This window comes from Oncorhynchus keta, chromosome 10 (genome assembly GCF_023373465.1).
Source record: "Oncorhynchus keta strain PuntledgeMale-10-30-2019 chromosome 10, Oket_V2, whole genome shotgun sequence".
Taxonomy (NCBI): domain Eukaryota; kingdom Metazoa; phylum Chordata; class Actinopteri; order Salmoniformes; family Salmonidae; genus Oncorhynchus; species Oncorhynchus keta.
Genome location: NC_068430.1, coordinates 28,755,590 through 28,774,057, shown reverse-complemented (window position 1 = coordinate 28,774,057; position 18,468 = coordinate 28,755,590). Strand labels below are relative to the sequence as shown.

Sequence of the window (18,468 nt, the reverse complement as noted above, 5' to 3'; positions counted from 1 at the left end):
GGAAAAGAGGAATACAGAGTACTGAATATGTTGATGTCCAGTACTGATAGTTCTGCTCTTAGAGCAGCAGAAGACCCAGTTGACTCAAGCTGCTCTTAGAGCAGCAATATCTAGTTGACACTGTTCTGTTCGAAGCAATGCCCCCTGTATACTCATGATGCTCCTAAAACAGCAACATAAATTGATGACACGGTACAGTTCTGCGCTTAAGCCGCATTAGACCCAGTTGACTCAAACTGCTCTTAGAGCAGCAAAAGCAGGGCACATGGGATATCTAGTCAGTTGCACAACTGAATGGATTCAGCTGATATTTGTCTTCTGCATTTAACGTGACCCCTGTGAATCAGAGAGATGTGGGGGGCTGCCTTAATCAACATCCTCCGTCACTGGCATCCTGAGGAGAAGTTGTTGTGGGCAGAATGTCAGAATTCCTGACATTTAATCCTAGTAAATATTCCCTGTTTTAGGTCAGTTAGGATCACCACTTTATTTTAAGAATGTGAAATGTCAGACTAACAGTAGAGAAAATTATTTATTTTAGCTTTTATTTCTTTCATCACATTCCCAGTGGGTCAGAAGTTTACATACACTCAATTAGTATTTGGTAGCATTGCCTTTAAATTGTTTAACTTGGATCAAACGTTTCAGGTAGCCTTCCACAAACTTCCCACAATAAATTGGGTGAATTTTGGCCCATTCCTCCTGACAGAGCTGGTGTAAATGAGTCAGGTGGTTAGGCCTCTTTGCTCGCACACGCTTTTTCAGTTCTCCCCACAAATTTTCTATATGGTTGAGGTCAGGGCTTTGTGATGGCCACTCCAATACTTTGACTTTGTTGTCCTTAAAAGCCATTTTGCCACAACTTTGGAAGTGTGCTTGGGGTCATTGTCCATTTGGAAGACGAATTTGCGACCAAGCTTTAACTTCCTGACTAATGTCTTGAGATGTTGCTTCAATATATCCACATAATTTTCCACCCTCATGATGCCATCTATTTTGTGAAGTGCACCAGTCCCTCCTGCAGCAAAGCAACCCCACAACATGATGCTGCCACCCCCGTGCTTCACGGTTGGGATGGTGTTCTTCGGGGTGCAAGCCTCCCCCTTTTTCCTCCAAACATAACGATGGTCATTATGGCCAAACAGTTCTATTTTTGTTTCATCAGACCGGAGGACATTTCTCCAAAAAGCACGGTCTTTGTCCCTGTGTGCAGTTCTAAACCGTAGTCTGGCTTTTTTATGGCGGTTTTGGAGCAGTGGTTTCTTCCTTGCTGAGTGGCCTTTCAGGTTATGTCGATATACTCGTTTTACTGTGGATAAAGATACTTTTGTACCTGTTTCCTCCAGCATCTTCACAAGGTCCTTTGCTGTTGTTCTGGGATTGATTTGCACTTTTCGCACCAAAGTATGCTCATCTCTAGGAGACAGAATGCGTCTCCTTCCTGAGCGGCATGACGGCTGCGTGGTCCCATGGTGTTTATTCTTGCATACTGTTTGTACTGGATGTGGTACCTTCAGGCATTTGGTACTTGCTCCCAAGGATGAACCAGACTTGTGGAGGTATACAATTTTTTTCTGAGGTCTTGGCTGATTTCTTTTGATTTTCCCATGATGTCAAGCCAAGAGGCACTGAGTTTGAAGGTAGGCCTTAAAATACATCCACAGGTACACCTCAAATTATGCCAATTTCCTATCAGAAGCTTCTAAAGCCATTACATAATTTTCTGGAATTTTCCAAGCTGTTTAAAGGCACAGTCAACTTAGTGAATGTAAACTTCTGACTCACTGGAATTGTGAGAAAGTTTATTATAAGTGAAATAATCTGTCTGTAACAATTGTTGGAAAAATGACATGTGTCATGAACAATGTAGATGCCTTAATTAACCGACTGGCCAAAACTATGGTTTGTTGACAAGAAATTTGTGGAGTGGTTGAAAAACAAGTTTTAATGACTCCAACCTAACTGAATGTAAACTTCCGACTTCAACTGTAATTTAGGACATGTCCAAAATAAGTCGGTCATAGTCCCCTCATCCTACTTGTTCCTCTCACAGTTGTGAGGTGTCTGGGAATATTGTATGCAGTATAACTTTTGAGTAATGTAACCTGTGTATCACCTTAAACTGAACAAGGTTGTGTCTGGCATTCACTGAACTGTGGTTTATATTCCGGAGAGCTTCTATCCAGTCCTACTCATCTGAGTATTCTGAACCAAGTTCCTGCTCCCAAGCCCTTTTAATAGTGTCTGTGGATGCCTCAATGTGGGCCTGTAGCACATAATAAAGTCTAGGATTGTTTGGCTTAATGTGGGATATGGGATATGTGTCCTTAAGAAATTCCTGATTTGGAGGTATCTGAAAGAATCTGCTGCTGGCATGTTAATTTATTTTGTTTCTTTGCTGCTTGCTCCTGCAGAATTTTGTGCTTCCTATTTTCCCTTCACTTTTTTTCCACCAAATATTTTCGAATCCAGTCACTTGACACATCTACTCGCCGCCAGCTCTCAGTTTCAGAGATTGTGTGTGTGCACACAACCTGGATAATGTGACCAACCCCTTAAACCAGTTTGTGTGAATGTTGCCTCATCAAAGTGCCATCAAAGTAATCCAAGTAAATTATCAAAGCAGGTTATGCCACTTCTAAAGTGCATGAGAAACGTATCCAACTATTACTTATCAGAGAGTGGGAGCAACTGAAATATGCCTTCACAGCAGTGGTGGCCAACGTTTCTCGGGGGTGGGGAGCGAGACAACCATTCACAGCCGACACAGTCAATAAATATATTCCTCACCAGTCAACCTGTCAATCAGGATTAATGGTCTTTAAAAAAACTCCCTTCAGATCGCAGGTCTTTCCAGCACTGCGAGAACGGGTAGTCAGAGCTCTATAAATTAAGCTGCCAGAGTCCGAGGCGGTAACGTCTAAAGGAAGGAACACAACACACTTGTTGTAGACGATTCCGCATGCCTTTGGAGACACTCGCGCCTTCTTTAGTTTACTCGAGTTCAGTTTTGTTAAAAGTAACAAAATACTACCGGTGTAAAGAGGTATTGAATCAAATAACATAGTTTTGCCAGTATTCTGAATAAATCGAGAAACATGCTTGAGCTCCGTATATTGACGAGCTTATCAATTATCAAAGTGCTGCAGTAGCCTACTTTAGTCTGCTATTAGTTTTAACCCGATAATTACCTAAAAGCCTAATATTGAACTCTGCTCTGCCAAGGACATCACGATTGGAGGATATCGTTACTGAACTTGTGTTTCTGTGTTCGAAAGTTGTTCTGAGAATTTAGGTTACTGTACAAGAAGTAACATGGATTTTAAGTGTTTGGGCTGTATGGTGCTGTTCCCCATCCACATTCTATACTACATATTGAAAGCAAGCGTGTGCTTACTGCAACCAAGTAGACGGAGAACCCTGACCAAGGAGGTGGTGCTGATCACAGGCGGGGGGCGAGGTATTGGTCGTCACCTGGCTCAAGAGTTTGCCAAGCAGGGCGCTAAAAAGGTAAATTAAACAGATGCATGCGTTTAGTTTCTCAATTTTTTGTTTTTATTATGCAACTTGTTGCGCATTAAAAGTGAGTCGGTCTACTTAGCCTAGACAATAGGAGTACTCAAAATAGCCAGTATTAGCCCACACCTGTGCAGGTTTTCATATCTTTTGAATTAGTACTTGTTAATTATATGGTTATAACAATGACTAAGTTCATACCCCGTACCAACCTGTACCGCTGAACACCACCTGTGCTATACATAGTCTTATTTACACACATATCTTGACAAAACTATTATTTTTTATTGATGTAGTACTGCCCCACCCCCATCCTCCTTTACCAAAATCTCCATATGTTTGCCTAGGTACATTGAGGGCAAAGACATCAGTTTGCCCATGTGTTACTCCAATCTATAGTTTCTTCCAATATGAATGCAGGGTGTCGTGACTTTAGGAGTAAATGGGCCATTGAGATTGCAGGACAGGGTTCTCAGTTTCGGTACAAGTTGCACAACAGAGTAGGTCAACCAGATGGCATGTCTGCAGAAATCGATGGTCCCCCTCTGACCGTTTGACCGCTGCCATGATATAGTGAAGCACAGAATTATATTTGTTCATCCAAAGCTCCGGAATAGGAGTTATGGCTGAAAATGTATTGTGGATGAGATCAGGCATCATTCATGTCCAGAAGAAAGTTTTATTGTTGTATGACTGCCAGCAGAACTGATCAATTGATAACAACACCCTACTATGGATTTGGGATGAATGTGTGCTTCTTTTTTCTACTTGAAACTCTCTGAAGAAACATGTTTGAAAGCTAATCACATAATCCTCACAGAATAAGTGTTGTTGTTCATCTGGGACCAGCAAAGGAACACTTACCAATGCCAAGTGCCAACATAAAACATCACATTGCCAGAATAAAACAGATTCAGATGTGTTTTTCAAGAAAACCAGAAAGGCAGAAATGACCTTACATTGAGTTCATTATTGAGGTGAAATGAAGCCTACAGAGGAAGGTGACATGTTTTAGCTGCCTCGCCCATCCTAAACATTCACCATCCAGCCAGGGGTCTTATAAATAGCCTGTCTCCACCCCCATCCCCCTCCCTAACAAGGAGCAGTCACTTAGGTTTGAAATACCTCAGTGACTACATTGACAGTCCCCGCCAAGCCTCTACTACTGGTCAGATTACCCACTATTCCTATTATAACTTCCTTCAAACATTACACAGCTGAGTGCATAGTGAGCCACCGTGGTGTTCTGTTTGCTCTCATGTGTAATGGACAGAGTCCAGTCCATTTTCCACCTCTCGGACACACAGATTGAGACATAATCATGTCACAAGGATTTCATATGAATACCACATCCCCCTTTTAGAAATCAAAATCAAATCAAAAGATAGTTGCATTTTCTCCATGTAACTTAGACCAATAATGACTAGCTTTATGAATTGCCATGTTTCAAACGACAGAGTCGTAGTTGTTATTTAAGTAATAAGGCCCGAGGGGATGTGGTATACAACCAATATACCATGGCTAAGGGTGGGTCTTTAAGCACGACCCAACACGGAGTGCCTAGATATTGGTCATATACCACAAACCCCAGAGGTGCCTTATTGCTATTATAAACTGGTTACCAACGTAATTAGAGCAGTAAAAATAAATGTTTTGTCAGCATTCATGCCTCAAACGAACCGGTTTATAATTGCTGTTCTTTTATGTGGCCTTTTCCTCATGTAAAATTGCAGCTTATTACTGTCTGAGCTAAAAAAAAATAAATAAATCAAAAACATTTTAAGTTAAAGTGCTTTGGCCTCGCTCATCATCCTTCCATCAACATCTTCTCATGGAAGAACCCGGAGGAAACCTGTGGCTTTTAAAAGCTATCATTTGCTTCTTCACAACAAAGGGGAGTCAGTTTTGAAACTCAATATTTTGATCATAATATTGTGAACATGTGGAAGAAGTACAATTTAGAAAACTAAGAGATAATGCAATCTTTTTCAGCCCTGGCTTCTCATCTGGAGAACTGGGAACATATGCCTCTACTCAGGTTGATGAGTTGAAGCACTATATAGTGTGTCTTTGTGTGTGTGCTTGTGTGTGTGTTTGTGCTTGTGTGTGTGCGTGTGTGTGTGCAGGAAGCACGCTGCTCCCAGCTGGGTATTGCCCTGCAACTGACCCTGCTATCTCTGCACTAATTAGACAGCAGCAGGACAGGCGACTGCCTCCTGAACTCCCAAAGCCCTCTCTCCCTGTTTGCCCCTATCCTCTACAGCTGCTGTGAAGAGAAGGGTTCATGCCCATCCTTGAACCCAGGTTTTCCCTTGTGAAATATAATTGTGTTGTGGTGTAGGCATGTGGATGACCACACCGCCAGTTCATCATTGCACCCTGACACATCAGCCCTCTGTAATGGCGAAGACTTACTGTCCTTGAATAGACCATCAGTTTTACACAATTGGTGAATGTTGTTTCATCTTGTCAGTTATGGCACTTCAGAGTAATTACTGGTTTATCAGAGATACTTAGTCACCTGATGTGAGGGAATTTAGAATTAGTTTTACCTCAACACGTAGGCATCCTAAACTGATAGCTCTAGATTTAACTGGCCATTGTTTGTGTTGGCACTGGCAGATAAGCATAATGAATTAAATAACAGGAAAACACAGTGTGAATACTCTTAGGATGAAATCCTATAAAAGGCTTTCAGTCATTTAACTAGACCCACTTGCCACTTGTCCATCTCTTCTGATTACTAAAATGGTCTGGCAAAGGAAGCAAACAAAGACCCAACCAGTGGAAAGACAACCATGTTGAAGTCTTGGAACTGATAGAAACTACATGTCATGCAGATTGTGATCCTCCCACTCAAATGAATGAAGGCCCCAAAGCAAATCGTTTCACTTTAAAGTCTCATTCGCTTAGTGCTTCCATTATGTAAATCACAGACAGCTGATCAGATTGCCCTAGATGTGGTGTTGCAGTAAAACAAGACAGATAGCAGCAAAACCTTAGGCAACCTTTGGAAAGCTATGCATGTTTGAGAGGTTGAGATATACTATCCTCCTATTAATTCCTAAAGAAATATGTGCTTATAGCCCCTGGCTGTCACTGTGCTCTTCTCCATCAGGACAAGGATGACCTGTACTTGTGTTTAAGTGATCTTCCCTATTAGAATTAGGATTGTTATAGTAACACAACATTGATATCATACTGTAACGGTGGGTGAAAGACATGCAAGTTCTTGCACACACCCAGACACACACAAACACACACATACACACAGGATCACTTTCTTTCTGCTCAAATATTAACCAGGGTTACAGGCAACCAGCCAAGCCCTACATTGGCCCCCTCAGTACTTCACACACTCACTGTTTTCAGACTCCCTGACCAGAAATGACTGGGCTCATGTGCCCAACAGGCTGTGTAATCTCTTTGAGAATGTGTGTTTGAGAGATGGGGTGGGCTCGACACCTTATTTCATTACCTTTCCCTGACCCCAAAGACTGACAGATCTAATTGCCCAATCGCTGCCCCCCACCTCCATCCTACCCCATGTTCTCTGCTCTAATGACTGAGCTTCATTTAGCCTCACCAGGCTGATGAAGAGACAGTTCATTCATACTGCAACTCCACCCGCTTTATCTCACTCTAAAACTATTTGTTGCACCTAAAAATGGCCTCTCTGTTCTATGAATTAAATGAACATTTCAACCAAATGATGTCTTCTCATCCTTTTGGACCAAATGCTGAAAACATGAAATGTCTATGCACTTATTGAGAGCATGAGTTGTTGGTATAGTTATTTGGTTTTGGCTACCCATTGTTAGCTTCTGAGCAAAGAGAGTAAAAACTCAAACGGACGACTAGTAAAAGCTCAAACCAAGGTTTACTCAACCCACTGGGTGCTTTAGCTGCAGACACAACATACAAGTCACACAAGCACATATTTATACCTTTTGACTAGGAGTCACCTCTTTGTATGTCTAAGATAAACATCCTTCTCTGTTGTTAGGCAGAAACTCCGTAGGTTCCTCTTACTGGTATTGTCATGGTCCTCCCTAAGTTTAGAACCTTCATAATCCTTGAAGTGTGTGTGTGTGTGTGTGTGTGTGTGTGTGTGTGTGTGTGTGTGTGTGTGTGTGTGTGTGTGTGTGTGTGTGTGTGTGTGTGTGTGTGTGTGTGTGTGTGTGTGTGTGTGTGAGATAGGACAGTAGTTCCATTAGATGGTCTTCGGGGTGGGCCCCTCTGGCCCCCCTCCCAGAGGTTTCATCTCTCTTCAACTGTTGACCGTATTTCGAGTTGAGTTCCACATCCTTCCTTGTCCTAGTTCCACAGCAACTGGCCTGCGTTATCAGGAACTGAGACTAGACTGTTGCTCTTTGCCTACTTCCTTAAGAATATTAATATCCATGTTTAATAACATGTTTAATTAATAATTCATAATACATTTTCTGTCTCACTCAGTAACTTTGCATACACAAAGTCCCTGTTCACCCTTCATTGAGCCCCAACATATACATTTATTTTACATGTAATATAATCAATAAGTTCTAGTATGGCAACATGAATAAGTATATTTCAAGCCAGAATCCAACACCATTAAACTTATTTTAGTCACGTTTTTCTCAGGATTTGGACAACAATAAATGTACAGATCGCTGATTGTTAAAAAGCTAAATATCACTATTCAAGCAGCTGAGTTACTTGTTCGCCTTCTATTCAGAGCATATTACATAGAGTATAACACAACTTCATTGTCAGTCATTTTCTAACCCTATTTTGTAACCCATGGCTAGTTTACCTTCAATATGTTTACTTTCTTAGGTGATCCTGTGGGGCCGCACAGAGAAGTGTCTGAAAGAGACATGCGAAGAGATCTCCCAATCAGGAACAGAGTGCCACTACTTTCTGTGCGACGTGGCCAATCGGGAGGAGGTTTACAAGCAGGCCAAGGTGGTCAGAGAGAAGGTATGCTGTTTACAGTAGATCCATAGTAAATCCATTGAGCAATTTTTATCCACACAAATAAAAAAGTTGTTTTGAGCCAGTGAAATGCTCACAGGTCAAGGTTTCTATCACTGCTGTTTACTTCCCTCCACAGAACTGGCAGGGGTTCATAATATAATAATAATAATAATATATGCCATTTAGCTGACGCTTTTATCCAAAGCGACTTACAGTCATGTGTGCATACATTCTACGTATGGGTGGTCCCGGGAATCGAACCCACTACCCTGGCGTTACAAGCGCCATGCTCTACCAACTGAGCCACAGAAGCACCTTCATAGCTCCTTAATTCCTCTTCACCATCTGACACATAGATTACACCTAAATTGCAATTGCAATGTCTAGATAAGATAATAGTTTTGAATACGACTGTCTGTCAGCTCTACTACATAACTTCATATGAAAAGAAAGTAGGTAGAAAGTGGATAACTTCTTAATAGGAGAAATAGAAACGCAGGCTTTTTTTTTTGACGTTTGTTATGTTATTCTTTTCCCCAGGTGGGAGATGTTACGATCCTGGTGAATAACGCTGCAGTGGTCCATGGGAAAAGTCTGATGGACTGCGACGATGACGCTCTTTTGAAATCTCAACACATCAACACAATGGGGCAGTTCTGGGTAAGTGTTGTTGAGGTTTAGAGAGGTGTGGGTTTCCTTATAGATAGATCAATCTTATCATTCTCCACAAGTGCTTTTAGTGGCCAATAACCCTGCATGTTGACAGAGGTGGGCGCCCAGCAGGCATGTCAGTCTCAGCTTCATTTACATGAGTATAGTGGTATTTCCAAATGATAGGCTTACTGCTTCAGCCCCTAGGTAGAAAATCAGAAGGCCTATGGCACTCCGTTTGAATATAGATCAAACTGTCAGGTTGTGTGCAGACAGAAATGCAATCATCAGCTAAAAATAAATGTATACTCAATCTGTGGCTCCACTCAGGCCTGCTTCCCCTGTGTGTCTCTATTTCATGTCTTTAACGGCACATTTTCTCCAATATCCACCCTCCCTCCCCTTTTCTCCCCCATCCAGACTACAAAGGCCTTCCTGCCACGGATGCTGGAGCTCCAGCATGGCCACGTAGTCTGTATAAACTCCATCCTCTCCCAATCGCCCATCCCTGGGGCCATAGATTACTGCACCTCCAAGGCCTCCTCCCTGGCCTTCATGGAGAGCCTGACTCTGGGCCTGCTGGACTGTCCCGGGGTGGGTTGCACCACTGTGCTCCCCTTCCACACCAATACTGAGATGTTCCAGGGTATGAGAGTCAGGTGAGCAACATGATTCATCACACCCTAGTTTAGATGAAACCATGTATTGCAGTTACTGCATACCTAATCTTGCTGGTTTTTCTGGTCCTGTAGGTTTCCAGCGCTCTTCCCTCCCCTCAAGCCAGAGACAGTTGCTGAAAGGACTGTGGATGCAGTCAGGACTAACACAGCCTACCTTTACATGCCCTGGACCATGCATGCTCTCGTTGTCCTCAAAAGGTAATGCCTCATGTCATTTTGACCAATTCAAAGTACACACATGTTTTTCACTCATAGGTAACCCCCTATCTCTGTATTTTCTCCACACCCTAGCTTTATGCCACAGGCTGCACTTGAAGAGATCCACAAGTTTTCGGGAACCTATACCTGCATGAATACATTCAAAGGGAGGACATAAACACAAATTATCCTGAATGTCATACATATCAGAGGAACCTCATTAACTCCAGAGGATGTTGAAGGGAAGTATACATGGGCTACAGGACATTGGGAAACAATGAAAGCCTTTTGAAAGTATGCAGCAAAGTGCCATGGGGACTTCAGCATGTATCGTTGCTTCGGCAGATAACTTTAGCTTACAAGCTGCTGGAACTTATCCTGGTCACATTCTTGATCTCCTGTGTGTAGTTGGACGGACTTAATACCATTCACACATTGAACATAAGCCATGCAAAAGTCATTTTTTTGATTATCCTTTCTTTATCCTACCAATAATGTGTCTTTGAATGGAATCACATTAATAAAATACTTTTTCAGAGAACCAAGGTGTCTCTTTGTGCATGTAGACTGGGAAATGTCTACTGAGTTAACTGGATGATTCTCACATGGTAGAGAATGATAACACAGTTATGCAAACCATGAGATCTTTGACCATGCCAGGATGTGTTGTCAAAACAGCAAATGAGCAGCATTCATTGGAAGGCAATTTCTACGCCGACATCTGTAGCGTTGACGATAAATGCTGATGACTAGAGTGCTCGGATTGAATCCCGTCCACAAGTTGTTTCATGCTGGAAAATAGTTAACCATTAAACCATTCATCTTTTATTGAATAATTGAAAACATGGTTTAAAAAGGCCTTGCGAGATGTATCCCTGATATCATCAAAGAGAACCTTGTAAATTACAGTATGTGTGGTGTCGGGGAAAACCTGATTTAGAAGGACAAGCTTTCATCTTCCAGAGTGGAGGTATTTAATGATTACTAAATAGGCCTTGGTTATCTTTATGACATCAGGGGATAAATGTACAGGTATCTTTGCCCTCCTTGCTGTGTGAGAGAGACCCTTCCTCTAGTTAAAGTGATGCTCTGAAATGTTCTATAATTTCAGCTAGTAGTTTTGAATGTGGTGCTCACAAGACAAGACGGGTCCCCGTTTTTGTGTACAATGTCATGCACTTGTGTACTTACAATTTGTATGATATGTTATGAATCCAATTCATACAATATGTTAGACATTTGTTGTGCTTAAGATCCTGGACTGCATCTTTAATAAAGTGATCTATAGTATAGTGCACAGATAAACACCCAGAGCTGTGTTGCTGCTTTGCCTTCTGTCTGAGCAGAAGGCAAAGCAAGCGCACACACAAAGCCCCAGGCCAACCAATAAGAAAACTGTAAAAACAGGGAAAGTGTCTACCCTTTGGCTGCCAGACAAGACTCATAAACATTCATTTGAATCCCAGCGACCCATAAATACCCTACTGTGTGCTCAAGATAGGGTCGTTCATTATGATTAGTAGGTGACCCTCACCGCACTGGTCAGAGGGAGAGAGAATGTGCTCTGCTGGGAGAAAACCTGAGCCTCTGTTAAGGGCCTGTTTTTCCATTCCCTGACTGGGCTATAGTTGTTGCTAAAGAAGAGGGAGAAGACTGAGGCATGTTGAGACTGAACTAGGTCGATGAGGGAGCTATGTAGTGCAAGTATGATGGAAGAGAGCAAGGTTAGCCAAATGGTGGATAAATCAGAGGGAGGCTTGGGAAGATACACACAAACACAAACAGTCTTTGAGCCTGAGGTACCAGGCACAGGTGGAAGCAGGTGTGAATAGGGTAGAGGTGTTGATGCATAGAGAGAGAACTACAGTACATGTCACACTGTCTTATTGGCCTCACCAAGAACAACGGTACACTCAGAACATACTGGCATGAAGTAACAAAGAAATTAGATGCAGATATATGTAGGGTAACAACATTTTCAGTAATATTAAGGGATTTGATCTGAGGAAGAATTCAGCACATCTATTGTCTTAGATTGATATCATTAAAACATGTGTTTTAATCGAAGACAGGCATGGTCCACTGTCCTCTAAATTCTCTCACAACTTTCTTCCCCATCAGCAATCAGAAACTATTGTTGCATTGCTCTTACGTGAACTGTAATAATCTGCCATCTTTGTGCTTCACTTTAAAGCTGCAAGCCTGAGTGTACTTGCCTACAGAGGTGCTCGGAGTCCCCCTCCAATGGTCTATTAAATACGTTATAGGCCTTTGGCTCTGGAGTCCATTTAGCTAGTAGTGCAGTGATGCCGAATGCATGTACAATTCTGGGCAGTGTAGCATTCTGTCGTCTCTCACTTCAACTAATCCCCTGACTCTGACTTTCTTGGCCGTTGGTTCCTCACAGCCTGATATTGGGGCATTGCAGCATTAGCAAAGCCCTAGGCAAATAAACTATTGATAGGTGCTAGGAGGACAGAGAGGAATGGAATTATCCTGCAATAAACATTCTGACAATACTGTCATTGTATTCCAATGAGAGAAACAAATGTCTAATTTGGTTGCATCACCATATCAGAGGAAGGCCCTACATATTGCCAAAGACTCCAGCCACCCTAGTTATAGACTGTTCTCTCTGCTACCGCGCGGCTAGTGGTACCAGAGCGCCAAGTCTATGTCCAAAAGGCTTCTTAACAGCTTCTACCCCCAAGCCATGAACTAATCAAATGGCTACCCAGACTATTTGCATTGACCCCCCGCCCCCCTCACCCCCATTTTTACGCTGCTGCTACTCTGTTATTATTACTATGCATGGTCATTTCACTTACATGTACATATTACCTCAATTACCTTGACTAACCTGTTCCCCCACACATTGACTCTCTACCGGTACCCCTGTATATAGCCTCGTTACTGTTATTTTATTGTTACTCTTTAATTATTATGTTTCTTCTTTTTTTTAGTAAATACTTTCTTAACACTTATTTTTCTTAAAACTGCATTGTTGGTTAAGGGCTTGTAAGTAAGCATTTCACTGTTCTATTCAGTGGATGTGACAAATACAATTTTATTTGAAATATGTCCCACAATTTCTCTGTTCGTTTTTTGTTAGCATTCTTACCAGTTCATCCATCAAGAGGCAGGTTGGTTGTGTGATAAAAGGGTCAGTACTAACCCCCAGCAAGGTGCCCGCCTCCACGGCTCGGTTGGCCTGTCAAACAACAAGAAATATTGAGCAGCAGGGGTTAGAGGTCAAAGGACCAGTGAGCTCAGAGGGTGTTAAGGGCAAGTAAATGCCTTTGGTTATAGCTGTGGTAAAACACACACTGTGGCTGTAGTGTTTGTGTACACTGAAGGTGACCTGGAAAGCCAAGCAACTCTACAGCTTCATGATTGTCAAATGTGATTGCTTTTCATTGATTTACTCCTACTACTAAACATTGACAGTTATTTGAAAATGATAAATGTTAATTAAAAAATTAAAGATATCTAATTATTTTCTTTATACTACTAGCTGACTGAAATGGGACCAATTCAATATTAAAAGCTTTGAAATGAGACCTACTGAGTAGTGTAATTTATTATTGGATGCTGGCCACACAACACCGTACAGGTCTCCTAACAATCTGTGCAGAACACCATATCTTCCTATGATCTTTGGGGGATAAAGGTTTCGGAGCCGCACTGCATACTTCCTCTCCTCCTATCTCTTGTTTTTCATTAAGGTTCATTTCTGGAACAGCGTATCGCGTCGACACATCTGATCAGGAACAACAACAGTGCCACGGAGATCACAGAGAGCGCCATGCACATCTGACAAGGAATTGCATAACGGAGTCTCGTGAAATAAACATATTGCTTTCAAGCATCTCTCTGCTGTGTTGAAACAGACTGATTCAAAAAGGCCTGGATTCGGTCCATCAATGTTTACCATTTGTTTCTGTTTTTCTACCCTAATTTTGGATGGGATGTGTTCATCTTTTCTGATCTTAGCTTAAGGTATGATCTTCTAAAGGTCCAATATGATTGGATTCAACCTGGGTAGGGGCTAGTGTACATGTGACCTTGAATGCTATGCTTTTGAATGTTGACAGTTAACTAGAGAAAGTGGGAGGTAAGCGCTCAGGGGGAAAACAAAGCAAAGCTGTCTTTTCAGAAAGAGGAGAAGGCAAACAGTCAGAGGTTGTGTGTGGGTGTGTGTGGGTGAAACACAGTTCACACTGTGGATGGGCTGGGGATATTTATAAAGCCCACCAGGAATCACGTCAGGAGGTTAGGCTGAAAAATGTTGTTCCCAGATGGACTGTCTCAGGCGGATAATTTATTACTGAACTGCTTCCTCATAGGTTACGCAATGGTGCCACAGCTCCACTGAACTCTGCTGTCAGATCAGACTATCCTCTCCCTGCTGCCCTGCCAGCAGCCTGCCTTGATCAAGGTGAATCACAAGTGGGTCAAGGGGAAGAATCCTCATCTCAGTGCCCCAGGCATAAAAGGAGACCAGCTTAAAAAGCTTATGCACTCTCTCCAAAACACGGCATCCAAATCACAACTGAGTGAGACACCAGATGTGAACTTTTGTGTGGACTTTTCTTGCCATTTGTTACCATTAACAGGAACGTCTGCTGGAATAAAGAGGATGGTATAGTCAAACTGCACTTTCATTGCTGGTTTGGCTTGGAAAACCTCCCTGGCAATGCAATATTCCATAAACATTGGCCTCTCTAGTCCAAGGCCTGAGAGCTAGTCATATGGTTTGAAGGCGGCCTTTGTGAACTACACCTGAACCCATCTAAATGGAAACAGCCCAAATACACAGAGTGCGTCATGATGAAAGCATTTCCCTAAAGAGAGGAGAGGATGTGGGTTATCAAGCAGTGCAGGAGAGAAGAATAGCTATTTCCCAGAGGAGTGAGTCAGCATGCAGCTAAGATAGCTTTCTAGGCAGCAAAACCACTGTGGAAAAACATAATGATTATAGTGGTGATAATCAACCCACTTTGATCACCTTGGTACAGAACCTGAGGTTCCTTCCTTCCACCATTTGGACAGTCCACGTTGGTGCACATTGCTGCAGCTACTGCTGCAAAGTAGTTAGACTAGCATTCCCATATCCCCTTTAAATACAGAGAGGATAGGGTAGGAGAATATAGCTGAGCAGCTATCAGGCAACATACAGGAAAATGGAATCCAAAAGTGGATATCAATTGTTCTCCAAAACCCTTGCACTAACAAATGAATGCACATTTATAAGCTCCTGCATTAAAGAACACCCACACAAAGGCTGAGAGCTTACAATCTGTGGGTGGTCAAAACAGAGCAGCCATGTGCATCCTCCTACACATGATGGTCCACTGACCATGGAGTGGGACAATGAACACACACACACACACACACACACACACACACACACACACACACACACACACACACACACACACACACACACACACACACACACACACACACACACACACACACACACACACACAGTCTGTGCCTCACATTGAAGCTGAAAATATCAATTGTCTGCTCAACACCTCAGAGTTGAAAGGTCGGCTGTGGAGGCCGTAATTAGCCTTCAAAGGGACAAATGAATATTTTTCCAACCAGCTTTGGGCATGTTTGAGTTGGGCCCTAGAAGACCTTATCGTGTTATCCTGAACATTCTGAATACAGGTTAGTCTGCACCACTAATGAGAAGCCATTCTAATTGGAGGACGCCTCCCACAGCTTGGCCAATGGGATTTGGTTTTTAGAGCACTTATTATTTCACATTAGAGATTATTTTTATTCAAGCCATTTCATTTAGTGACAACATTCTATGCAATAATGTCAGTGATCATTATCCCAAGATGGCATAGCAGTCAGACGTCCTTTGTCCTTGTCTTGTCGTGTCCGGTATATATATATATATATTTACACCTTTCTTCTCATATTTTCTTTTCCAAAAACTCTACTTCAAAACACTCTCCTGCAACCCACCTCACCAATTAAAGAACTAACAAAAAAAATGTATTATTTACCTCAAATCTGAAATCCACAATAGAAGCTAGCCAGAAGCTAACCAGAAGCTAGCCAGAAGATAGCCAGTTCACTGGCCAACGTTAGTATTCAGCTAACCACAGTTTGTGGTCATCAGCTATCCTTTAGTTCGGAAATCTATCGCCGGTTTTGTACAACGCGACTCAGAGCAGAACATACCGGACCTATTTTTCTCTCCATATCCCCGGATTTCAACCGCAAGCTCTGGACATTTACACCTCGATCTCGCAGCTAGCTAGCTGCTATCCGTGTGACTACAGGCTTACGTGGATCCCGGAGCAAACATCAATTATTCCGGAACTAGCCAGCTGAAGAGTTCCATCAGCCACTCCTGGGCTACAATCACCTATCCGGACCCATTTTACTGCCAATGCGGAGCCCCACCGGGCCTTCACGACTGGACTACCGACGTTATCTGCCCCTAGGGAGTTATCCAACTGGGCCCTCGGTCGCGACGTTGCCTGAACGCCCATCTGTGGCCCGCTAAACGTTAGCTGTCTTATCGGCTGCTATCTAAATAGGTCTATTCGGACAATTTTTCTTGGGTCACTATAACTATATCTATTTTGCCAATTGGATTGATCCCCTCTACCACACGGAAACCCACTAATCTACCGACGGAAACGCACGAAGTGGCTAAAAACAGACCATCCTATGCTAGCTTGCTACCGATGGTCCGGCCAGCTGTCTGAATCGCCATGACCCCAACCAACCTCACTACTCACTGGACCCTTATGATCACTCGAAAAAAGCATGCCTCTCCTTAATGTCAATATGCCTTGTCCATTGCTGTTCTGGTTAGTGTTTATTGGCTTATTTCACTGTAGAGCCTCTAGCCCTGCTCACTATACCTTATCCAACCTTTCAGTTCCACCACCCACACATGCGATGATGACATCACCTGGTTTCAGTGATGTTTCTAGAGACAATATCTCTCTCATCATCACTCAATACCTAGGTTTACCTCCACTGTATTCACATCCTACCATACCTTTGTCTGTACATTATAACTTGAAGCTATTTTATCGCCCCCAGAAGCGTCCTTTTACTCTCTGTTCTAGACGACCAATTCTCATAGTTTTTAGCCGTAACCTTATCCTACTCCTCCTCTGTTCCTCTGGCGATGTAGAGGTGAATCCAGGCCCTGCTGTGCCTAGCTCCACTCCTATTCCCCAGGAGCTCTTTTTTAATTACTTCTGTAACCGTAATTGCCTTGGTTTCATGCATGTTAACATTAGAAGCCTCCTCTCTAAGTTTGTTTTATTCACTGCTTTAGCACATTCTGCCAACCCGGATGTTCTAGCCATGTCTGAATCCTGGCTTAGGAAGACCACCAAAACTTCTGAAATCCTTAACTAAATCCTTAACTTAATTCTTTCATCCTTAAATACAACATTTTCAGACAAGATAGAACGGCCAAAGGGGGCGGTGTTGCAATCTACTGCAAAGACAGCCTGCAGAGTTCTGTCCTACTATCCAGGTCTGTACGCAAACAATTTGAACTTCGACTTTTAAAAATCCACCTCTCTAAAAACAAGTCTCTCACGGTTGCCGCCTGCTATAGACCACCCTCTTCCCCCAGCTGTGCTCTGGACACCATATGTGAACTGATTGCGACCTAAACTGGAAAATGCTTAACACCCCAGCCATCCTACAATCTAAGCTTGATGCCCTCAATCTCACACAAATGATCAATGAACCTACCAGGTACCTCCCCAAAGCATTAAACACGGGCACCCTCATAGATATCATCCTAACCAACTTGCCCTCTAAATACACCTCTGCTGTTTTCAACCACGATCTCAGCGATCACTGCCTCATTGCCTGCATCGGTAATGGGTCAGTGATCAAATGACCTCCAGTCATCACTGTCAAACGCTCCCTGAAACACTTCAGCGAGCAGGCCTTTCAAATCGACCTGGCCGGGGATGGATATTGATCTCATCCCATCAGTAGAAAATGCTTGGTTATTCAAAAAAAAGAGCCTTCCTCACCATCTTAAATAAGCATGCCCCATTCAAGAAATTTAGAACCAGGAACAGACATAGCCCTTGGTTCTCTCCAGACCTGACTGCCCTTAACCAACACAAAAACATCCTATGGCGTTCTGCATTAGCATCGAACAGCCCCCGTGATATGAAACTTGTCAGGGAAGCTGGAAACCAATATATACAGGCAGTTAGAAAAGCCAAGGCTAGCTTTGTCAAGCAGAAATCTTCTTCCTGCAACACTAACTCAAAAAAGTTCTGGAACACTGTAAAGTCCATGAAGAATAAGAACACCTCCTCCCAGCTTCCCACTGCACTGAAGTTAGGAAACACTGTCCCCACCGATAAATCCGCTATTTCGAGTCCCACCATACCTTCAGAGCTGGTCATGGGTGCACCTCAGCCACGCTCAAGGTCCTAAATGATATCAT

General features: G+C 42.8%; 1 protein-coding gene across 1 annotated transcript; it reads left to right on the top strand.

Annotated features, from left to right (window-relative positions):
- Window positions 1–2,843: 2,843 nt before the first annotated feature.
- dhrs3b (dehydrogenase/reductase (SDR family) member 3b) lies at window positions 2,844–10,545 on the top strand. Its single transcript, XM_035777602.2, has 6 exons — window positions 2,844–3,510; window positions 8,335–8,478; window positions 9,016–9,135; window positions 9,547–9,785; window positions 9,879–10,004; window positions 10,098–10,545. The coding sequence occupies exons 1-6, from the start codon at window positions 3,316–3,318 to the stop codon at window positions 10,180–10,182; spliced, it is 909 nt and encodes a 302-aa protein (XP_035633495.1). The 5' UTR covers window positions 2,844–3,315; the 3' UTR covers window positions 10,183–10,545.
- The last annotated feature ends 7,923 nt before the right edge of the window (window positions 10,546–18,468 follow it).

Coding starts and splice junctions, on each gene's coding strand:
- dhrs3b (XM_035777602.2), top strand. CDS start 3,316: ATGGATTTTAAGTGTTTGGGCTGTATGGTGCTGTTCCCCATCCACATT. Junction 9,136..9,546: donor ACACAATGGGGCAGTTCTGG/GTAAGTGTTGTT, acceptor TCCCCCATCCAG/ACTACAAAGGCCTTCCTGCC. Junction 10,005..10,097: donor GCTCTCGTTGTCCTCAAAAG/GTAATGCCTCAT, acceptor TCCACACCCTAG/CTTTATGCCACAGGCTGCAC.